This window comes from Elgaria multicarinata, chromosome 22 (assembly GCF_023053635.1).
Source record: "Elgaria multicarinata webbii isolate HBS135686 ecotype San Diego chromosome 22, rElgMul1.1.pri, whole genome shotgun sequence".
Classification (NCBI taxonomy): Eukaryota; Metazoa; Chordata; class Lepidosauria; order Squamata; family Anguidae; genus Elgaria; species Elgaria multicarinata.
Window position 1 is genome coordinate 15915425 of NC_086192.1, and position 23864 is coordinate 15939288.

General features: G+C 50.3%; 3 protein-coding genes and 1 long non-coding RNA gene across 4 annotated transcripts in view; 1 reads left to right on the plus strand and 3 right to left on the minus strand.

Moving 5' to 3' along the window:
* The window catches only part of MTMR4 (myotubularin related protein 4), a 43918-nt gene extending 39744 nt beyond the window's left edge, over positions 1 to 4174 (minus strand). Inside the window, exon 1 of the mRNA XM_063146728.1 lies at positions 4102 to 4174. The gene's annotated coding sequence lies outside the window, so the exon portion shown is untranslated. The remainder of the gene's footprint in view (positions 1 to 4101) is intronic.
* Positions 4175 to 7777: 3603 nt separating this feature from the next.
* LOC134412639 (caspase-1-like) lies at positions 7778 to 16278 on the minus strand. Its single transcript, XM_063146590.1, has 9 exons — positions 16185 to 16278; positions 14009 to 14281; positions 13718 to 13848; positions 12585 to 12758; positions 11119 to 11353; positions 10520 to 10672; positions 9419 to 9528; positions 8802 to 8900; positions 7778 to 8369 (listed from the first exon to the last, which is right to left on the minus strand). Exons 1-8 carry the CDS (start codon positions 16189 to 16191, stop codon positions 8808 to 8810), a joined length of 1176 nt encoding a protein of 391 aa, XP_063002660.1. The 5' UTR covers positions 16192 to 16278; the 3' UTR covers positions 7778 to 8369; positions 8802 to 8807.
* A 209-nt stretch (positions 16279 to 16487) lies between these two features.
* Positions 16488 to 21070, minus strand: ABHD11 (abhydrolase domain containing 11). Its single transcript, XM_063146747.1, has 6 exons — positions 20886 to 21070; positions 19182 to 19317; positions 18595 to 18768; positions 17971 to 18141; positions 17493 to 17674; positions 16488 to 16913 (listed from the first exon to the last, which is right to left on the minus strand). Exons 1-6 carry the CDS (start codon positions 20993 to 20995, stop codon positions 16769 to 16771), a joined length of 918 nt encoding a protein of 305 aa, XP_063002817.1. The 5' UTR covers positions 20996 to 21070; the 3' UTR covers positions 16488 to 16768.
* Positions 21002 to 23317, plus strand: LOC134412743 (uncharacterized). The gene is made up of 3 exons (XR_010026433.1): positions 21002 to 21065; positions 22840 to 22896; positions 23018 to 23317. It is a non-coding gene; the product is annotated as an uncharacterized LOC134412743 (long non-coding RNA).
* Positions 23318 to 23864: the final 547 nt, after the last annotated feature.

Sequence of the window (23864 nt, forward strand, 5' to 3'; positions counted from 1 at the left end):
CTCCTACAATAGAGTCCCCCAACCTGGTGCCCACGGCAACTCCCATCATCCCCACTTCTGGAGGGCACCAGTTTTGGGAAGGCTCTCTTAGAAAATGAAGTTATTTCCTTGAATCACTACTAGGTAACCATCCATACAAAACTCACCTCCCTCACGCCTCAGGAATTGTGGATGTGCGCCATGTCCGGATACTGCAGATTTTAGGAATTAAGCAGCTGATAAACACACATCCTGGAGGCGTCAAACTTGGTATCTCCTTGAGTGTATTTAACAACAGAGTGAAAATTGAACTACTTCACCCTGTGTGCAATGCATCCCTCCCACACATCTGCATCTGGGTTTGAGGAAGACAGAACAGTGGGAGTAGTTTCGAGTCCTCGCATTCGAAAAGTAAGCACCCAGCACACAACAACCTTCACCTCATCACACCCTACGGCCCTCATGAAGCCAAGGTTCATAATTCATCAGAGCTACAGTCCTGGGGTGGAACCATGGCCCAGTGTCATGGCAGACATTTTGAACATCAAAGGTCCTGGGTTCACCCCATGACACCTCTAGTTAAAAGGACCAGAAAGCAGGTGATGTAAAAGACTCTATTTGCCTGAGCCACACTGGGCTAGATTACAAGTAGTCTGACAAATGGTCTACATGCAGCTTCCGGCAATGTCAAAGCGTTGGCTCAACCCTGCAACATGCAAAGAGAAGACTCTCGACACATGCAGAACACAGTCATCAGGTATGGCACCTGTTGTACTCAGGTATGCATGCATTTTTCAGTACTTCTTCCTCAAAAAAATTACACAATCAACAATTGGGAAATGTCCATGAACATGTGCGTTTTAAAAGAATCCTTATAGAAAAAAATATATAAGCCTGTGTAATTCTCATATACCATAGTACACTTGTACTCAAGCATTTTTCCACCTAGGAGCCCATGACAGACCAGGGCTTGCAGCTCAGAGGAACATCAACTTCAGGCGTGTCTCAAATTAAAAGTGAAACACACATAGGCTGAGTTCGGACGACATGCTACTCAATGGTTGACTTCCATTTTGTTCCTATTACCACCACCCCTCACTGATTAGCGTGTCGTCTGAACTCAGTCATAGAGTACGCATGCATCTTTGACTATATCAACCTGTCCGCTGAACCTGTGCAGAGCGTCTTTCAGCACTCTGTTCTTTCCTCCGTTCAAGGGGGCAACCTCTGGAGTCTGCCTTGGTTGAAATATGCAGCACTGAGCACATGCATTCACATGGAGGGGACACAGCCACCTTCTCACAAAACAGCAGAGAACGAGGACATGAATTTGTTTACTGGATTCATGAACTGGACATGTGTTGGACCCACACGGCTGAATGCTCCTGCAGGCAAAAACAAAAAGTTCTCTGCACACAGAATACTAGCCTCATGTCATGGAGAAGGCAGGCCTTCATGGTGATATGCCAGCTTTCTATTTTTATCTATTCAACTGTAAGTAGGGCTGTCACTTGTGAATAAGCCCCACTAAACGCAGTAGGATTTCTTTTCAAATAAAAATCCTTAGGATCGTGCTGCTTTAATCAATTAATGTTGAAATCCTATACATACGTAACTGGGAGTTAAGCCCCACTGAACTCAGTGGAACTTACCTCTGTAAGGGTGAAATCCTATACATGTTTAGACAGAAAAATATGTCCTACAACTCCGTGCATAGGATTGTGCTCCAAATCTGTTAAAACCTGCACATAAAAAAGCAATATTTGTTTTTACACAGGGCATTACATATCACAGCAGGCACCATCTTCAAAGAGGCGTCCCCACCTACATATAAAAGCAAAGAAGAATGCCTCTTCTTAATAATTTTCATAGCATTGTAGCACCTTAAAGTCTAACACATTTCTGGCTCAGGCTTTCGTGGGCACTGCCCATTTTATTTGCCAGCTGTACCTTTATACATACTTACATATAATTAATGTTTTTAATTGCTGCCTGATCAATGCCGGCTGCCTTTGGAGCCAACAAAAAGGTTTTTAACTGATTAACCAGCTACAATTTGCATCGCTTATAAGTTTTAAAACCTGTAAGCTATTATTTTAAATAGTAATAAAAGTCCTTGAGGGTTTCAACAAGGTGGTATAGAAAAACAAACAAACAAAACCCAGGCCAACCTGCAGGTGTGCAAAGCACTGTATTAAACCTTGGTGCTTATTCTTTGTGATTTGGGCACGCACATGTGTGTGTGTGTGTGTTGTCTGCATCCTCTGAGGCCAAATGAAACATGTTAGAAAGACCACTTGCTTTCTCCCTTTCTCCCCATCCCTTTTTCCTATTATGTCATGTATTCCCTTTTGTGTCACGTATTTTTAAGATTGTAATCCTGCAGGCAGGGACTGTCAAGTTTTTACTGACTGTATGTAAGCTGCTCCCAGGAGCCTTTTTGACTGAGAAGTGGGATAAAAATGTTTTAAATAAATGAATGAAGAAAGGATAGAAAAAAAGAAAGCACCTCCCACTTCTTTTAAGAAATGACTAGAAACTGGATGAGAAACAGAGAGAGGCCTGTGCTGAAAAGCACTCTGCACACCTAATGAAGAAAGTTCAATTGATTTGTGAGAGCGAGGCCTGTCACTCAGCATCCCCCTGACAGATTTGTGCAAAGTGCCTTCATAGAATCATAGAATAGCAGAGTTGGAAGGGGCCTACAAGGCCATCGAGTCCAACCCCTGCTCAATGCAGGAATCCACGCTAAAGCATCCCTGACAGAGGGTTGTCCAGCTGCCTCTTGAAGGCCTCTAGCGTGGGAGAGCCCACAACCTCCCTAGGTAACTGGTTCCATTGTCGTACTGCTCTAACAGCCAGGAAGTTTTTCCTGATGTCCAGCCGGAATCTGGCTTCCTGTCACTTGAGCCCATTATTCCGTGTCCTGCACTCTGGGAGGATCGAGAAGAGATCCTGGCCCTCCTCTGTGTGACAACCTTTCAAGTCTTTGAAGAGTGCTCTCATGTCTCCCATCAATCTTCTCTTCTCCAGGCTAAACATGCCCAGTTCTTTCAGTCTCTCTTCATAGGGCTTTGTTTCCAGACCCCTGATCATCCTACTGACTCTGTGGGGACAGGGCACAGCCTTCCGGGACACCTCCCTGTCTCACGTCCAGAACTGAGTGGCAAATACACATTTTTATGGTAACCCCCTGAACACGTTCAGAGCACCTTTGGCGGACTCTACGGGAGACTTTGAGGGGTATGGCCTCCCCCCAGCCTGGTGGCCAGGCTGGCCAACACCCAGGATCAGCTGTAATGGTAACCCCCTGAGCACATGCAGAGCACCTTCTGCCGACTCTGCGAGAATGTTGCGAGGGGCAGGGCCTCCTTGGACTCCTCCCCATCTCATGCCCAGGACTGATTGACAAATGCAAATTTTGATGGCACCCCACCCTCGAGCATGTACAGAGTACTTTCTGCCAACCCTGCGGGGATGCCTCCACAGGCTGATGGCCAACACCCAGGATCAGCTGTAATGGTAACCCCCTGAGCACGTGCAGAGCACCTTCTGCCGACTGCGAGAATGTTGCGAGGGGCAGGGCCTCCTTGGACTCCTCCCCATCTTATGCCCAGGACTGATTGACAAATGCAAATTTTGATGGCACCCCACCCTCGAGCATGTACAGAGTACTTTCTGCCAACCCTGCGGGGATGCCTCCACAGGCTGATGGCCAACACCCAGGATCAGCTGTAATGGTAACCCCCTGAGCATGTGCAGAGCGCCTTCTGCCGGCCCTGCGAGGACGTGGCGAGGGGCTGCGCTGCTCACTGCCTCACGCCCAGGGCGGAGGGAGGGATGCCGATCTTCACGGCAACCCCCTGCGCATATGCAGAGCCGCCTCTGCAGGGTCGTTGTGCCCGTGCGGAGGGGGCGTGGCCGGGGGAGGCCGGGGGCGTGGCCTCGCGGGGCTCCTCCCCCTCGCGCGCCCGGGATTGACAGCAGCCCTGGGGCGGCGCTGGGCCTGGTCCTGAGGCCCGCAGGCCTGGCGGCGCCCGTGAGGCCCTGGGAGGCCGAGGCCTGGCGGCGCGAGGGGACGCCCCGAGGAGAGGGGGCGGGGCGGGCGCGGGGTCCGCTCACCTGCGCTGCTGCCGCTGCCGCTGCCGCTGCTCCTCCTCCGCCTCCGCCTCCCGCTGACGGCGCTGCGCCCACCTCAGGCGCCGCGTGCAGCTCCCGCCCACCCGCTTCGCCGCGCCCACCGGCAGCCAATCCGCGCCCGCCGCGCGGAGCCAATCCGGGGCCAGGCCCCGCCCCGCCTCAGGGCGACCGCGCCCCTCGCGCGCCCTCCGATTGGCCCGCGCGCCCGCCAGTCGACCGTCTCCGGCGCGCGATAAGGAGAGCGGGGAGGCGAAAGGAGTGAAGGAGGGGGGAAGGGCGGTTTGCGGCGGCCAATGAGAAATCACAGCGCGTCCTTCATGCCAGCCAATCCGGAGGAGGGACAGAGAGTTTGGGGGGGAAGAAGCGCCCACGTCCGCTCAGCGCTGTCAAAAGGAGGGAGGGGAATGAGAAGCGCTGGCTGATTGGCTGAGGAGAGAGGCGCGCCTGGCTAGCTTGGCGGAGAGGCGACTTCGGCCTCTCCTCACCCAGCCAGCCCCGCCCTCCACTACGCCTCTATTTCAAGCCAATCAAAAGGGGAGGCGGGGCGTTGGCTGGTCTGGACCAATCAGAGTGTGCGCAAACGAGTGGGCGGAGTCAGATGGCTCTTTGGTCACCCCCGGCCTCTCTGGGCTTTTGTTCATTTGCATAATTAATATACCTCATTAATATTGGGCTCTAATATAGAGAAACAAGGATAAGGATGGCCTTGTTGACCCCTGGGAGCGTGGGAAAGCAAAACCCACAGTTGGACAGTATATTAATTCTAATAATATTTCATGAGGTAATAAATAAATAAATAAATAAATAATGAGGTAATAATAATGAATAACAGCAATTAATCTTATAGTAATTAATAATTATTAAAAGAAATACTGTTATAGTAATTAGTAATTAATATTGATAGTCACAGTAATAATTACTAATGATGATGTTAGAGTAATTAATAATTAATATTAATAATATGACAACACATTATTAATATTAATGCTGCTAGAGCAATGAATGTGCTTATGTATCCCTACATACATGCGAAGTTTGCGCACTTTTATATTCATACTATGGGCTATCTTCAATCTTAAGCGTGCTGATATTCATTATAATGGCATTGTTGGAATAGTATTAATGATAATTGTTGAAGTAATAATTAGGAATTTAATTAGAAAAATTCAGAAATTTAAGGTGCAATCCTATGCATGTTTAGACAGAAAGAAGTCCTATAACTCCCAGCATTCCCCAGCCAGCCAGAAAGAAAGGCCTACAATTCCCAGCATTCCCCAGACAGACAGAAAGGCCTATAATTCCCAGCAATCCCCAGACAGAAAGAAAGAAAGGCCTACAATTCCCAGCATTCCCCAGACAGACAGAAAGGCCTATAATTCCCAGCAATCCCCAGACAGAAAGAAAGAAAGGCCTACAATTCCCAGCATTCCCCAGACAGACAGAAAGGCCTATAACTCCCAGCATTCCCCAGTCAGCCATGATGGGGCGGGGCGGGGGGGGGGGGGGCTACAATTCCCAGCCAGCATGCTGACTGGGGAAAGCTGGGAGTTTGGTCCTTTCTCTTGTCTAAACATGCATAGGATTTTTTTGTAAACCGCCCAGAGAGCTTCAGCTATGGGGCGGTATATAAATTTAATAAATAAATAAATAAATAGGATTGGGCCCTTATTTGTCATCCACCTGCTTTTCTTATTTCAGGAAACTACAGTTCTCAACTGCCTCTTCCCTCATTCCCCTTTTTAATTCTTCCTTGGCCTTCCGTGCTTACCTTTATGAGTTTCCAAGGGCAACATACATTCTCTCTTTCTTTTCTTTCTTTATGAAATGTAATTGAAACCTGAATCTTCTTAAACAACTATAAGGAGTTAACAAATGAAAGGAAGACTTGTCAGATCCCTAAGAGTCATAAAACTGGGGTCCTTTCTCATGATAACAATAATTTATTATCTTTTTTTGCCGCAAGAGGAAAAATAATGGGGGGGGGGGAGGGTTGGCAGGGATAATTATATGGCAACAGCCGGGCCAGGAACATGAAGAAATTACTGGAACCCCCCCTTCTGTTGCTACAACAACCCCAGTTCATTTTGCCTGGTGAGCCAATATATGGTAACTAGCCAGTTCGATGGATTCCCACCCTAATGAGAGGCAGTGCAAGGTGGGAATGAGCTGCGCTATATAAAAAGGCATTTTGCAGTTATTCTATCTTTCCCTCATTACCCTTTGCTTTTGTGGAAAGATAAAAGCAGCAGTGGGAAACCATGGGATGGTTACAAATGGAAGATGACGACATCTGGATCCTCCATAACATTCCTCACACAATCAAAGCCAGATTCATAATAATACTCTTCCCCCGGATTACTGAATGCGAGCGAGGCCGTCCGTTCTAATATCCCAACTATAGCAGAGTTGCAAAGGTTGGCGTGTTACACGGGCTGTTCACACAACACGCTAACCCACACACAGTGATTGTGTATGGGTTGTTCTTGAACCGTGGGTTGTTTGTTGAACTGTGGGTTAGCATGTTGTCTGAACCCAGGGCATTTTCTTCTGCAGGGTGGCTTGTTAACCACCCTGAACAACCGATCAAAAAAGCATGAGTTCTCAAGGTGGCTTGTTCAAGAAAAATCAGCCATACTGCATGGTTAATCCACAGTTCAACAAACAACCCACACATAACCACTGACTGTGAGTTAGTGTGTTGCGTGAACCCAATGAGATGTTGTCAACCTTATTAGTGCTTAATTGCCACCTCTTTTATTCCTGACAGGCTCATCTTTAACATCTATAGCGCTGGCAAGTACATCCTGGTCCTCCCCATCCTGTGAATTAGGCTGGTACAGAGAGGTGAGAATTTTGTTTCAGTTCGTTTCTTAAGATGAAAATTTACCAAAATTCGCCAAGTTCTTCAGATTCGGGAGAAGATGAGATTTTAAAATATATAAATAAATCAAGGTGAAACTGATGTATTCGCCCATGCTAACAGTCCTTCAAGGCTTAGGACCCTGCAATACCTGAAGGATCAGCACTTCCCATATGAACCTACAGGACCCTGAGATCAGGGGTGGGGAATCTCAGGTCTAGGGGCCAAATCCGGCTCTCTGCTGTGTCCCAGGATACTACACCCCTTTCCGCAAGCACCTATTTGTTTGCGGTCTTCCTGGCTGTGGTGCATTTTTCCCCCGTTCTAAAAGGATGAAATGCCTCTCCTAAGCCTTCGTGAGGGTGGTAAGAGCTTCAGGCTACACCAGGCCTTGCAATTTGAGATAGGATGGGTGGCCGTGAGAGAAAGGGCCTTCTCAGTGGTGGCCCCTCCTTGCTGAATACCATCCCAAGAGAGGTTCACCTGGCACCCACCTTAATGTGCCAGCAAAGACATTATTATAATTACAGTCTTTTTCATCCATAGTGTTATGCTGTGCTGTTGTGTTTAATGTGGGTGTATAACTTGTGGTGAAACCTTTTAGACTTTGTATTAATTTGCTGCTTTACTGTGTGTGTGTGTGTGTTTGGTGTGTGTGTGTATTTGGTCCTCTCTTCTGATTTAAAACAATCATTTTAGCAGTAGTGCTGCAATGCAGAAATCTGTTTATGTGGCTCTTGCGATTTCAACTGAATGAATGGATTTATAAAAATTAAGTGACTCAACAAGAGAAAGAAAACAGCTGCATAAATCAGCCTTTATTCCCAGTGCATTTCAGGATAAAATATATTTTTCGAGGGGAGAAATTTAAAACATACTAAGAACTGGACAAAAATCTTGGATCAGACACTTATGTTATTACACAACTCTTTTCTTTCTGTACCAAATGCTTTATCTACATTGCTGTATTTGACGTCTCCTCCTTGTGATCACAATCAAATCCACACCATCCTTACCGAACCTGCTGCCCTCCAGCTGAGTTGGACTACAACTCCCAGGCCAGCATCTCCCAGCTTGCTCCAGGGTTTCATTCCCCCTCTCCTGCTGGCTTAAATAACTAACGGTGGAAATCCTATGGAATTGCTGCCTGCTAGACAGAAGCCTCCATAAAATATCTAAACGCACATCTATTGTAGTTACTGGAGAGTCTTATGATGACTACCTCCTGTCCACATCTCTCCAAACATATTAATACTACTACTACTACTACTAATAATAATAATAATAATAGTGCATGATACTTTACAAACAAGAAACAGACAGCGCAAGAAAGAGATCTTGGGGTTGTGGTGGAAAAGCTCGATGAAAATGTCCACCCAGTGTGCGGCCGCTGTAAAGAAGGGAAACTCCATGTTAGGTGTTATAAGAAAAGGAATTGACAATAAAACGGTCAGTGTCATACTGCCCTTATACACATCGATGGTGTCACCACGCTTAGAATACTGTGTACAGTTCTGGTCACCACTCCTAAAAAAGGAGCTGGGAAAAGTGCAGAAAAGGGCAACTAAAATGATTAAGGGGCTGGAGCATCTCCCCTATGAGGTAAGGTTACATCAGCTGGGATTGTTTAGCTTGGGGAAAAAAGGAGGCTACGGGGAGACATGATAGAGGTGGACGAAATTATGCCTGGCATGGAGAATGTGGAGAGGGGGGCATTTTTCTCCCTCTCTCAAAATCCTAGAACCCAATGGGGTTCCTCACCCCATTGCCCCAAACCCATCTCCAAAAGTCTGGTTGGGGAGCTGTAAGCGGAGGCACCTACCTGGCTTCAGTGGCCCGGGAAGAGGTAGAACTTCCTACTCAAGGTGGTCCTGTCCTTCGTGGGCATCTGGCGCGGGTTATTTTCAAAAGAGTACATGACCTGCGGTGTGGGGAGTGAGGGCAGAGGAGAGAGCTCAGAGCAGGCCCCCCGAAGGCGGCCAGCCCAGTTAGACAAAGGGGGTGCAAAGGGAGAGAGGAGCCCAGGGCTTTGCATACACCCTTTCAGAAGTCAGTAGGCCACAGCATATTTTATTAGCCCAGACATTCCTATATTACTAGACTGGGGAGAAATGGTTAACTAGGAATAAGGAGAAGCCCACCGAGAAGGAAAGTAGTCCAAGACTAGTCATGGCAGCCTGCCATCCTATTTTTGGGGTAGAAACAAGTCTGTCAGGAACTTATTATTCTCTGTGGAATTTCCAGAGTCAACCGATTAACCACAAGGAGAAACAGGGTGCTACCCGAGGTGGAGTTTTGGTCTGATCCAGTAGGACTCTGTTTACACTGGAACCAAATGGAAGCTGTTAGATCATGTGCAGAACATGCAGGACCCTGGACCAAGGAGTCCCGTTCCAAGGTGGACTTTCAGCACAAAAGATGGGGTTTGTGGCCCTTTACCTTCCGGAAGATCTCTTCCAAGTTGCAGTTCCAGGCATGTTTCTTGATATGTTCTATCAGCTGGACAATGAAGATGGATCCGGTTTGGGGGCTTCTCCAGGACACGTGATCTAGAGAAGCAACGTCAACCCAGACATAATAAGCTGCAGAAACTGATGGAAATCTCAGGCACGGGTCCTACCCAATAGCCTTTTTAATTGGAGATGCTGCAGCAGCCAGAATGGACTTTAGAGGTACTTTAGGACAAAACTCAAAGGTTTCCTTCAGATGTGGGACAGGAGGGATTGGTCTGAGCTTTGGCTCTTTGCGGCTCTATTCTGGGGAGGGGGGGCTGATGCCCCCTGACCAGCCTTCCCTGGAAGCTAAGGTCTGAACCAGAGATATTCTGCATCTTTTACCCCTGAGTTATGGGCCCTGACATTTATGAAGCCGCTTTATCCTGAATTGGGAGACTGTAGGTTTAGCTCAGTGCCGCCGGCTCTGACAAGCAGCAGCAGTTCTCTATTGCCTTTTCAGTCGCCTACAGTCCAAGAGCCTTTCAGCTGGCAATTGAAACGGAGACCTTCTGTGTGCAAACGTAGAAATCCGATGTACGCTGCATCAGGTCATTCGTCCCTCTTGTTGTCGACACTGAGGCGCAGCAATGGCTCTCCACGCTTCCAGGCAGGAGGTTTTCCTGCCCTCCCTGGAGACGCCAGGGTTCGAATCTGGGACTTTCTGCATGCAGAGCAGGGGTTGTACCACTATGCTGCAGCCCCTCCCCTGTTTGTTGCAGGACGCAGAGCTAAACTGTCGCAAAGGTCTTGACGTTATCGTCACAAAGCAATGGCGATCAAGGCGGATGACTTATGGATGACGACATCGACGTCTGGATCCCCTGTGAAATTACCGCAATGAACTGTGGACAATGCACATTAAAAGGTCCATCTGGAAGCCGCCTGTTTGTCCCCTGGCCAATGAATTAGGGTGTCCAGCGACCTGCTGCTGGCGTGGCCCCAGAGCAATGCATGGAGCCGGTGTGAAAAGAGGAGGGGGGGGGCGCTCTATCAGTCTGACACCTGACACCTGCCCAGCTCTGTCTTTCCTCCAAGAGCTTCTTACCTGGAGTTGTGGAATACAGGCAGATGAAGTCACTTTCCACATGCACTTTCTGAATGGCATCCTTCTCATACCCTTCGGGGGACCATACCTCAGTGTTGGGGGAGAGAGCAGTAGGTGTTGTGGAGTCGCTCACGTATGTAAACCCATCATTACCTGGAGAAACAAAATGGCGGGCCAGTGACCAAGGACAAAGCTCCTTTCAGCTCCGATGCGGCTTCCACGCTAGCCCTTTTCTCTGGAATTGCCACCCTTGTCACTGCCTAATGGTTAGAGTGTTTTCTGCACTTTTCAGAATTGACCCTTGGGAATTGACTTGCAATTGTAGTACCAGCCTGTCCAGCGCGAGCTGTCAAGAACTACTGAAGTTTTAAAGGGCTGCTGTAGCTTTCCTCGAAAGCTTCCTGTTTGCATTATATTGGTTCCCGTTCAGGGGAACTAGAGAAGACTAGTAAGGGATTGTGCCTTAATAAGTTCAGATCTGTTCTTCACTGCAGCACTATTGATTAAAAGTGGTTTCCTTGCATTGCTATTTATGCTACCCCCGGAGCCCCGTCAGCCTTCTCTCCTCCCACATATTGGCTTCAGCACCAGCAACATACCTCCTCGACAGGCTTGGATGACGATCACCTTGGGCTTCCCCATGAGGGCCTGGCAGTTCTTGTTGTTGAAGGTGGAGACGATGGTGTCGATGGACAGGATGTCCGAGTGCTGGCCCTGGCTCTTGACGCCGCACAGGCCATCCCGAAGGCCGTGAGACATGAGCACCAGGAAGGTGCCGTCCGAGGTCTTGTGCTCCTCCCGAGCTGCGAAGCACTTCAGACGATCAGTCATGCCCTGGAATCAAGGAGCCGGAAGGAACAGCCAGTGAGGGAACTGGGGCTCGATGAGTTAGAGGGATGCTCTTGGGCTCTTAGAATAGGAGTGTTGGACCCCGGGTCTGTGGGCCAAACCCCGCTTGCTTGGGTTCCCAGTCTGAACCTCCGGGGTCCCCCACTTTCCCTGGCTTGACCCCACCCTACGCCTTCTCCTCCAACCCCAATCGTTTGGTGGTTTTCCAGCTATTGTGCTTCTCTTTAGGCTTAGTTATTAGCAGCAGTGGCTTTAAGCTAAAATATGCCGGGATTTTTGGAGTTTTGGCCGTACCCTTTTGCCTTTGCCTCCCCCCCTCCCCCCGAAGGCAGTCCTTGAAAGCTTCTCCGAAACAAAATTCGGCCCTCGGGCTGAAAAGGGTTCAACATTCCTGTCTTAGAACACCTGGATCTCCTCGATCGAGGTGGATCCCGTTGGGCTTCCCTGCCCCAATCACGGCCCTTTCCCTCCTCTGCTGCTGCAATTTCTCTTTCTTCTGTGAACACTTCACTGGTTTCTGGACCTAGAGTGTTGGGAGGGCCGAAAACACCTCCCTTCTCCACAAAGAATTGCTTCATTTAAATCTCCCAGTGGAACTGGGCGTGTGGAATTGCTGCCGCCACGAGACCGCTTGTTTCTAACCGGATCCTGCTCTTGACCTCCCCAAATGAGGACGGCAGAATGCTCTTCTCGCCTCCCCCGAGCTTGGAGCGGACGGGAGGAATGGTGGGCCTTCCTTGGGGCTTCCACGTCCCTCAGCAGTGCAGGGATGCGCAACAGAGGGGTCCGTCCCTTCCCTAACTCGATTGAGTGGAAGACAATTGCTCATCAGGCTTGCCAGAAGGTAGCAGGACATTCGCCACGGCACCCGCAGCGGAACTACGGCCACGTGGTTTCAGCTGAGATAGGGCAGCGGTTACGGGAGATAGAAAAGGAAGCGGCGTCCCGGCATTTGGGATATTTTAGACGAGCAAGGAAGAAGCAACGCTGACGCTGTTCCTAATTCAGGTGTTCTGCGACTGAGCGTTGACTCAGCAGAAGGGCACCACAGGGCTAAGGAAAGCTTCTCTTGAATCTCTGCCTGCTTAAAGCAGAGGAGCCTAGCCAGGACAAAGAGCTGGCAGCTCTTAAGTGAAGACTGAGGTAGCTGCTTTGTGAGGCGGCTGGCCTGGTGAAGGAAGGGCCCCTGCCTCCGCCGATCCCAGGATCTCTCTACCTGTGAGCACAGGTTGGTCTCCACCTCCACCTTGTAGCCCAGCCCTTCCAGGAGAAGCGTCATCTGGGCCAGATCCACCTGGGCCCCGTTCCTCCTGGGGCAGTGCTCAAACGCGATGTTGCAGATGATCAAGGCCAAGCGGGTGCGCGTCTGCGGGTCCTCGATCCGGTAGATCTGTCAGGGGACACAAGTAGACCTGCTCAGCCAAGCTCACAGCAGCCACAGAAATAGAGGTTAGGAATAGAGGAGAACACGGCCCGCTGGATCAAGCTCAGCGTCCATTTTGGCCATGATCCCCTTTTCCAGCAGAGGGCTCTGCAAAGCCTGCAGGGCAGGACATGGAGGCAACAAAGGCGCCTTTTCCCACCACAGTGCTCGTCCCAAGAATTCATAGAATCATAGAATAGCAGAGTTGGAAGGGGCCTACAAGGCCATCGAGTCCAACCCCCTGCTCAATGCAGGAATGCACCCTAAAGCATCCCTGACAGATGGTTGTCCAGCTGCCTCTTGAAGGCCTCTTTGGTATTCAGAGATAGACTGGCCCTGAAGAGGGAGGTTCTGTTTGACTCCAAGTACATAAGAATACTCCTGCTGGATTAGACCCAAAGTCCTACTCTGGCTTCCTGTTTCCCAGAGAGGCCAGGCAAATGGCAGCAAATTCCATAAACTTATGGCCTGTTGTGTTAATCTAGCCCCGATAAGAGTATTATGAGAGATAGGGTGGGGAAAACTGTCTGTCTGCCTGTCTCTCTCTCTATTTCTCACCCTGCTCCCTCCACACCGTGTCTACTTTCGGGTCATGGTAGAGAGGATTGAAACTGACCTGATTGACAGACACTGGCGTGCTCTTGTCCCTTTAACAGCAGCCCAGGGCTCAGAAAGCAACCTTCCCCAAACTGGTCCCCTCCAGATGCGTCAGATTACAATTCCCATCGGCCCTCACCATTGACTGTGCTGGCAAGGCTGATGGGGGTTGTAGTCCGACACATCCCGCAGCCGTGCTTTAAAGAAATGTCTAGTTCTTCTTCCTCTGGCTATAGTTCTGGAGTGCTGGATTTTCATTCTTAGTTTGGACAGCCCTTCTTTAATGCCAGCACCCAGCCACGGCAGCCAACCAGGCCTGCTGTTATCACCTCACTAGCTTCCTCGGCTTGTATCTTCTGAAACAGGTCCGGAGGGCAAAGCGTGATCCCATTTTTGGACTCTGGCGGCTGGGCGCTTCGACAGGGGTCTCGGACTTGCTGGCAAACTGGGCCTCCTGGAGCTGAGAGAGATTTGTATAGCAGCTGAGCTTCTGAGTTGCGTCTTGAGCTGTTGACTATCATGTTTCCAGAGAGAAACAAGAAGGGCTCTAAGACACGCGTGAGCAACCTCCGGCCCACAAGCCGTTCAGCACAGAGGCTGGCGCAGGGGGCGACACATACCTGAGCGGAAGGTAGCAAGATCCATCATTTCAGCTAAGCAGCTGTCTTGGCACTGGAGGAGCTCAATGAAGAGCAGGCTGGCTTTGGGGCCCTTTCTCTTCACGTGGTCGATCAGGGTCCTTGCTTGGTCCTGCTTCTTCGGATTCTCCTTCACCTCGTCCCCCTCCTCCTCATTCAGGACTCCTTTGCAGAGCAGTTCGTCCACGAGCTGGTTGATGATAGCTTTGTTGACCCCGTTCACAAACAGCGTGCGCACTTGCCCCAACTTCTTGTCTGTAACGAAAACCAGGTGTCTCCCCACCACACAACTTTATCCAAGTTGTGGGGCTTTTGTGGGACCCTCCAGTGTGGTCTGTGGGCTAGAGTGCTGGATTTGGCCTTGAGCTCACATCCTACCTGACCTACCTATTCACTGATTGACTTTGCACTGCTCCTGGTTGGACACAAGAGATTTCTCAGTCTGGGGAGAGAGGTGCTGAGGTCTGGCGAGAAGCTAAACTCACTGTTAGAGCAGTACGACAATGGAACCAGTTAGCTTGGACTCGATGGCCTTATAGGCCCCTTCCAACTCTACTATTCTATGATTCTGATGTGGATCCCAGAGGGGAGAGTTTCTCTGTCGTGGAGAAACACAACAGGGTCTGTGGCATGGCGGCTAATTTGCAGGGGCTCGTTGTGTTGACCTGCACAGCCATACCCCCAAGGAAAGTCCAAAGGTACAAGCAGTGGTGTTGATCTAGCTGCTCTCCAGGGTCTCAGGAGAGAAGGGGCTTTATCATAGAATCATAGAATAGCAGAGTTGGAAGGGGCCTACAAGGCCATCGAGTCCAACCCCCTGCTCAATGTAGGAATCCACCCTAAAGCATCCCTGACAGAGGGCTGTCCAGCTGCCTCTTGAAGGCCTCGAGTGTGGGAGAGCCCACAACCTCCCTAGGTCACTGGTTCCATTGTCGCACTGCTCCAACAGTCAGGAAGTTTTTCCTGATGTCCAGCTGGAATCTGGCTTCCTTTAACTTGAGCCCGTTATTCCGTGTCCTGCACTCTGGGAGGATCGAGAAGGATTTGTCACCTGCTGCCTGGTTCTCTTGCCTGGAGACGGCCAGGGTTGGACTGTGCACCTTCTGCAGGCAAAGGAGGAGCTCAGCTGTTGAGCTACCCCCCAAAATCCACCTCCCCATCATCCTCTGGACCAGGGGCCTACGCCTGGAGAGAAATGGTGCGCCATGGGCAGCACAGGTCACCCAGGGCCAAAGCAGACATTACTTTAAATATGTCCCCCACCACCACCATTTTTATTGTTGAACAGAGGCAGGGGGTAGAGGGGCTTTAAAAATCTGGGTTAGGGCCCCTCTGCCTATTCTAGAGTAAAAATGAAAAGGCGTCCAGACGCACCTTCTAAGTAATGTCTGCTTTGGCCCTGAGGGCAGCCAGTTCAGAAATCTCAGAAAGGGCAGGGTTTCCCTTGTATGTAGAAGTAACAGCGGTGGGGAAAAGACATGGATTTCCACTGTTGCGAGGGAATGAAGCTTCATCCGTTTAAAAGAAAAAGGCGGCACTCGAAGCAAAGAGATGGATGTAGCATCATGCTTCAAGGAGTGGAGCCAAGTTGCATGCCACACACACACACACACACACACACACAGAAGGCAATCCAAAATAGGCATTTTCTTGGACTTTGAAGGGTACCCATTGGGTGGAGGAATTAGGGACATCTTTAGGGATGGGCAGTGGGGCATTTGCCCGGGTGTTAAGTTGAGCAACCGTGCTTTTTAAGTGTTCCATCAGCAGTGTCTTTGATTAGGTTGTTTGGGAATTACAACACTTCCATCAAGAAACAGCTTTCTCTCTCTCTCTCTTCCGTTTCCGGTTTGACGTTGTTTGCTTACATAGAGGCAGCACAACCAAGCACTGCAAATACGATAAAGAGTATATATATATATGCAAAGAAAGCTGGAAGCTGTTGTTGGGGGAAGTAACAAAGGTCTCCCTCGCCCAGAGCGTGTTTTATCCTTGGCTCAGCTCCAGAGGAATTCCTTCCTGCAGCGTATTTTTGGAGAACGCAGAGCAAGGGAGTGAAAGAAAAGCAGAGCCAACGTGGTCCTCAATCCCACCCCAATTGCCACCCCCACGATTTCAATTTAGCAGAGGATGAAAGGGCAAGACCTTATGCTCTTACCAGCCATGGTTGGTCCAGGGCACACAAGGCAGGAATGCTTGGCTCAGCCCAGAAAGAAATGCTGCACAGTTTCACTCTCTGAGCGATTGTGAAAGTAAAAGAATCCCTTGTTGGAAACAGTTCAATTTCCCCTCCCTGAGAAGGGGAAAGAGTAGGTTGGGCTAGTTTGGCTGTTGTTTCCTGCTTGCACACATGAGGGAGGTCAGTGAAGGGCCAGTTGAAGATGGAGCGAGGGAAAGCAATGAGAGGTTTGGGGGAACTGGGCAGAGAGCACCCATTCAAAACCAAAACCGTACACCAAACGCTGTTTTATTTAATGTTAAATACTGTACAGAGAACAAGGAACGTGGAGTGAGCGACCTTCCCGCCATGACGGGATTGTGTTTTCAGGATTTCCACAGGTAGTGGCGGAGAACAGACCATTAGTCAGCTCCTGGCAGAGGAGGGGGGGAGCCAGGCCTGGAGCACTGCAGCTACCCGAAGAACATCACAGGCTGCCCGGCAGGAAGCGTTTTGATCGGCCAGGAGACCCTCCTGCCTTTCCTGTTCTGGGATGCCGGTTTGTGAGGGTTCGTCTGGAGACGCTACGGCGGAGGGCGCTCGAGGAAGCTGCAAATGGCAGCAGTGAATTGGTGGGGCTGATCCGCGTGAACCCAGTGCCCTGCGTCGGGAACGTACTGGATCTCTGCTTCCGGGAAGAGCCGTTCGATCTCAGGGTAGTCGTCAGAGCTGAAGGAAAGGCGACAGGAGACGAGGAATGGGCACAGGAAAGAGATAAATAAGCCAATTTCACTGCCAGCTTTTGCCTCTCGTTACATGACAAAGTTACCGAACAGGATTCCTGCATTTCGGCAGGAGAGGAGCCAAATGAGTCCAGGACTAGAGGTGCTGTAGTGCACGCTCCACATACTGCTTTCGTGTTTTTATTCCACTTTTGTAAAGATTCGACACAAGGTGTGACTTTGGCCCAGGCCAGGCCGATGGAGGGGGCCTTGCTGTCTCAAGTCTCCTTATGAGGCAGGCTGGGGGGATCGTAGCTGAGGGAGAAGGTTCCGGGTCCCGAAGCAAAAGCACCCCAGAGGGGCTACGCTGGGAAGCCAGCCTCAGAATCCAGACCGTGGGATGCTTCTAGCACTCAGAGAGATGATTCGGCTCAAGAGCGGAATAAAGACGATTTCAAATACATACACAAACACACAAACTCTTCTGACGCTGAGGCCTGAAAAGGGGTTTGGAAGCCAAAGGCTTTGATGAGCCCAGCTTCAATCGAGCTCTGGGTGAGCTTTCTAACTCGGGGCAATCGCTCACCTGATATAGCCGGACTTGGAGCCCCCGAGGAAAAGTGCCGGCCCCAGGTAGGGTGCCTGGAAATCAGGGAAGCCCAGGAGTTCGTTCAGGTGCTGGGAAATGGCGTCGAGGTTCACGCGCCACACGAACCTGTCCTCGGCGTACACCAGGTTGGTAAGCAGAAACTGGCGGATAGTTGGCTCCTAAACACAGAGAAGATGCAAGAGTTTGCAGGTGTGTGTGTCGAGAGGGACATACGCCCCAGGAAAATGCATCCTGTGCAAGCACTCCTTACATGGATTTACGTAGCTCCTTTTCTGCTGTACTCCAGAGGCAACTGCTGCATGTCTCCAGCTCTGAATGTTGAGGGAATCCTGGTATGTGATGGTACCCCCATGCACCTACACGACTCGATCCATCTGAATAGTTGTGTGTGTGTGTGTGTGTGTGTGTGTGGAATGGGGCTTTGGTCTGTGTAATCTGGGATGGGCAGCTTTACCTGAATGGTTGGCCGCAGCTGGTCTTCGGCCAGGCGGCGCGCGGTGGAACGAGGGATGCCCCTGGGGATGTCCACCACCTTCATGGCAGCAATGAAGTTGTGAAAGCTGGTGACGGCTGTCGTCTCGCTGGGGCTGATATCAACACACACCAGGCGCTCCACCAGCTCTGGCTGGGAGGGGGAAGACAAGCAAGCCAAGGGGTCAAAGGAGAACAGGTCATTCTCTGGAACTTAACAAGGACCTGAATCTTCTCCCAGGACGGATGAAGAATGGGCCAGCCCACCTCAGGCATTGGCACGGCACACGTGCGCGAGAGCAGGAAGGCCTCACTTCTAGAAAGGGAGGCCCGGGGCTGGAGTCCACACCCTTTGTCCCCTAAGCCCAGGTGAGTGTGGGCCATCGGTGACCAAGGCACTCTGCACCCACTCAGAGGCACGCCCTTCAAGTGGATGGCAGACCAGCCTTCCGCAAACCTGGTGCCCTCCAGATGGGCTGGACTGGAACGTTGGTGGTTGCAGCCCCAAGACATCTGCACGGTGCCAGGTTTGGAGAGGCAGCCCTAATACCAGGAACCTTGCAGCAGCAGAAGACGGAACAGGCGCCCTGGCCCACGATGCACCTACCCATTTCAGCGTGAGCACCATGGCTGTCTTGCCGCCCATGCTGTGCCCGATCAAGACACATCTGCTGAGACGGAGCTGCCGGAGGAGGAGGTGGACGTCGCCGCTCATCGCTTCGTAGGTCATGAGCGGGCTGTGGGGGCTGTCGCCATGGTTACGGGCATCCACCGTCAGCACCTAACTGGGCCGGAGAAGAGGAAGAGCAGCAGGTTGGCATGTGTCACCATGGCCGAAGCGACAGGAGACCATAAAACACGGGCAGGACTGCAACTCCAGGATTTCATTCTGGAGGAAGGCACTGACCTGCTAGTTGTTGGATAACAGGAACAACTCCGCAAGCCTCCAGACACTAGGGGGCGACAGAATCTCCTGCAGCTTGATCAGCTCCAATTTCCAGCAATGGGAGACTCTAAACTAGAGCTGGCCTGGCTTTTATGTTCTCTCCGCTTCAAGGTCCTCACTCACCCAGCTCCTATGCCTGCCCTGTGGAACAACGTCTCTCCCTCTCCCACACTTCTTAGCCTTTGTTCTTCAGTGCTGATCCCCAAACCAGCAGCCTCTCTTTCAGCCCTACACCGACTCACACCCACCTTGCGCCCAGTTAGGAGCACCAGCTTTTTGGCCAGAGACGCGAAGTTGGATTTGCTGCCGAAAAGGCCATGTAAGAAGACGAGCGGTGGCTGTGGCGACGGACCATCGTACACCGTGTAGGACAAGGGCACCGGCCTGCAAGCAGAGGAGGGAGACTGAAAAAACTGGGGCTGTTTAGCCTGGAGAAGAGAAGGCTGAGCAGGAGACATGAGAACACTCTTCAAATACTTAAAAGGTGGTCAAACAGAGGAGGGCCAGGATCTCTTCTCGATCCTCCCAGAGTGCAGGACACGGAATAACGGGCTCAAGTGACAGGAAGACAGACTCCAGCTGGACATCAGGAAAAACTGCCTGACTGTTAGAGCAGTATGAGAATGGAACCAGTGACCTCGGGAGGTGGTGGGCTCTCCCACACTAGAGGCCTTCAAGAGGCAGCTGGACAACCACCTGTCAGGGATGCTTTAGGGTGGATTCCTGCATTGAGCGGGGGGGTTGGACTCGATGGCCTTATAGGCCCCTTCCTATAAGGGGGATGCTGGGGCGGGCGAGTGGCTTCGGAATGGCGTGCCCGGAAGTCGCTCTCCGAAAACAGCTTCCAGCCAGGTGCGCCGTTCCGAAGCTGCCCACCCTCACTGCAGCATCCTGGCTTCTCTTCAGCTGGGCAGGTGAGATGGCGCCCCACGCCCAGGTACGCTGGGGTGGGTGGGTGTGAAAGCAGCTCACCTGCGCGGCCCGGTTCCTAACAGGCCACGGACTGGTACCGGTCCGTGGCCCGGGGGTTGAGGACCCCTGCTCTAGATGCTGCTGGACTACGACTCCCGTTGTTGAAGAAAGTGCCAAGCTCTGAACCAAAGCGACTTATGCTAGTTGCTACGCTAGTTGCTAGGGAAATGTTTATTTATTTATTTATTTATTTAAGGATTTTTATGCCGCCATTCAGCCAAAAAAGGCTCTCATGGCGGCTTACAAAAGTATTTCTTGACAGTCCCTGCCCAATGTTGCAAAAGCTGAAATGTCTAAGAGAAGCCATGAAATTGTTAAGATAACCGAAATCAAGTGAAAGTTCCCCAGGGAACAGCGACTACTGTACATGCTTGCCGAGAAACTGTCTTACTATATACTTTACTTTTCAGCCAGAAATTGGTGTATAAATGCCTTGCGACCACCCTTGCGAGGTAGGCACATGCTTTGCAGCAATTAGCGCCGGTGCCTCTTTATTCTGCAGAATAAATGCTGTTTGTTTAATTGTTTTATCTTCGCCCCTTACCACTGGCCAAGGCTGATGGGAATCGGAGTCCAGCAACACCTGGAGCAGCCTTCCTCAACCTGGGGCGCTCCAGATGTGTTGGACTACAACTCCCAGAATGCCCGGGAGATGCAGTCCAACACATCTGGAGCGCCCCAGGTTGAGGAAGGCTGACCTGGAGGGTGCCAGGTTTCCCCACCAGTTGTGTTGAACTACACTTCCCATTATCCCTAACCAGTATGGCCTGGAGGGCGCCAGGTTGGGGGAAAACCCATTGCAGAGTGACACACTTGCTGCCCAATCCCCGCTGGCCTCCTATGCGTCGGGGCGGGAGCTAGGGAGAAGCCTGCTGCCGCTCTACCTTTCCCTCTCTATGGCGGCTACATCCGGGCCTTTCACCCACTCACTTCCTGTCTCTGGTGGGCCCCGAGGGAGGGGTGGGGGAGGCAGCTCTTACATCATGGCGTGGCTGGCGAGGCCCTTCCGTTCCCGGGCCTGGCCCGCGCGGAGGAGCGAGGCCCAGGAGCCCCGAGGCTTGGAGCGCGGGAGGCGGAGGGCGCAGAGCATCGCTAGGCGGCCGCTAAGGGGACGCAGAGGCCAGACAGGCGAAGGGACGCGGCCATGGAGCCACTTCCGGGTGAGTTGCCATGGAGACGGGAGGCCATAGCGGAGACTGACAGGGAAAGCCCCGCCTTTTCCCGTCGCGGAGGCCGCGCCCATTCCTTTACAAGGCTTTGAGCGAGGGGAGTTGCGCATGCGCCACCAGGTGGCGCCAGAGAACAACGATGTAAGTGCGCGCTGCAAGCTTCGGGTTCACGCAGGACGCTTCTTCAGACGAAGCTTTACGCTCTATTATATATAAATTAAGGTGACCCTATGAAAAGGAGGACCGGGCTCCTGTATCTTTAACAGCTGCATAGAAAATGGAATTTCAGCAGGTGTCATTTGTATGCATGCAGCACCTGGTGAAATTCCCTCTTCTTCACAACAGTTAAAGCTGCAGGTGCCCTGCCCTCTTTTGCATCTAGTCACTCTACAAAAGATAGGGTGGCCCTATGAAAAGGAGGACCGGGCTCCTGTATCTTTAACAGTTGCATAGAAAAGGGAATTTCAGCAGGTGTCATTTGTATGCATGCAGCACCTGGTGAAATTCCCTCTTCTTCACAACAGTTAAAGCTGCAGGTGCCCTGCCCTCTTTTGCATCTAGTCACTCTACAAAAGATAGGGTGGCCCTATGAAAAGGAGGACCGGGCTCCTGTATCTTTAACAGTTGCATAGAAAAGGGGGAATTTCAGCAGGTGTCATTTGTAGATATGGAGAACCTGGTGAAATCCCCTCTTCATCACAACAGTTAAAGCTGCAGGAGCTATACTAGTGTGTGTGACCAGATTTAAAAGAGGGCAGGGCACCTGCAGCTTTAGCTGTGGTGATGAAGAGGGGATTTCACCAGGTTCTCCATATATACAAAAGACACCTGCTGAAATGCCCTTTTCAATACAACTGTTAAAGATACAGGAGCCCTGTCCTCCTTTTCATTTTAGTCCCAAATATGGCAGCCAGGCTGGTCACTGGTATGCCTAGGGGTGGCCACATTATACCAGTCTTAAAATCTCTTCACTGGCTGCCAATTAGTTTCCGGGCAAAGTACAAAGTGTTGGTTATAACCTTTAAAGCCCTACATGGTTTGGGTCCAGGCTACCTGCGGGGTCGCCTTCTCCCGTACAATCCGGTCCTCTGGGAAGAATCCACTTCAGCTAGCAAAAACTCGATTAACAACTGTTACCCAGAGCACCTTCTCTTCTGCTGCTCCCAGACTGTGGAATGGCCTGCCGGAGGAGATTCGTCAACTTGACAGTCTTTTAGAATTTAAAAAAGCAATAAAGACTGATCTATTCCGGCAGGTCTATCCAGTGAAATTTTAGAATGTTTTCAGGATGTTTTAAAGATGTTTTAATAACGTATGGTATGTTTTTATTCATTTTTAATGTGTATTTAATATCATGTTTTTATACTGTGATTTATACTTTGAATGGTTTTAGTTTTTGTGAACCGCCCAGGGAACTTTGGCTGTTGGGCGGTATTAAAATGCAAGAAATAAATAAAATAAATAAAATAAAATAAATATGGTCACCCTATATTATAAATAAGGTGAGCTGCATTATATACAATTCTAAAATGAGTTATTGTTAATAAGCAGTACGAATTACTTAGTTCTCATAACTAAATGCCATATGTTTGAAAAGCGGAAGGGATTGTTTCATTTAATGCCGCTCAGGTCCTTCCTCGGCAAAGGAAGAACTTACCCCACAGGTCTGCAGGGGAGTAAGGAAAGGTCAGCACTGACTGCCGGGATCTTCATTCCCCCTTCTTGACCTCCTCCTCTGCCTTTCCTTGTCAGTCTTCATATATAGGACAGAATACAAGAGTGCCTCTGAGCATGTACAAAGTGCCTTTCAGCCACTGATAAGGTGAGAACAGTAGCTAGTGCCCAGGGTTTGGGGTGGAGAGGGTACCATTTCTAAGCACAACTGCTTACCTTTAAAAAAAAACAATCTTTTCTTTCCTTCCTTCCTTCTTTTTTTAAAAAAGATATTTCCCGTATCGGAGAAAGTGGAACAGAAAAGCTCTTCCCTGCCTCGGCCCTCCCATAAGCCAAACAGAAGTGTTGACAGTCACCTGTGGAATCCGAGACCAGCTGTGACCTTTTGCTTCTCTGGGGCAGAGGACGAGAATAGCTCCTTCTTCCACCTTCTTCACTGGAAGAATTGGCAAAGTGACAGAGCAGGGGAAGCAGCACTGACCAGAAATCTGTTGATGTTGTTCCAGCCAAGGAGCTCTTACCTTCCTCCGTAGAACGTGGCTTGGCTCACTTACCTAAGTTACTTATTTTACGCGGCACCTACTTCTGGCACTACGTGGCCAGAAGTAGTATCAAGGAGACATTCTCATACAGGGCATTATGACATTTTGCTTGGTGTGCAATGGAGATTTACAGTTCCTGTTAAAATGGAGGTGGTTCTGCTAACACTAGGATTGCGTCACTGACCTGTGAGAGCTGATTGGTAGATTGTCCTTGTGCCTTTGGACAAACGTTGGCTTCAATTACTCTCTGGTCTCTTCCGAATATTGATTTATTTTATTTATTTATTACATTTCTGTGCCGCCCCATAACTGAAGCTCTCTGGGCGGGTCACAACAATTTAAACCATAAAATACAAGATGATAAAATACAATATAAAAATTTCAAACCACTCCCGCATTTAATTTGTGTTTTAGCCCGAACTTGGAAACTTCTTAGGATGTGAAGTGAGAATAGGATTGCCTCTGAGCATGCTCAGTGTGTTCTTTTCCAACTCACTGACCAACCACAGCTGCCTTGATGTCTGACGTGTTTCTCCACCCTCCCTGCAAGGAGTTCAGGTTAGCATATGTTTCC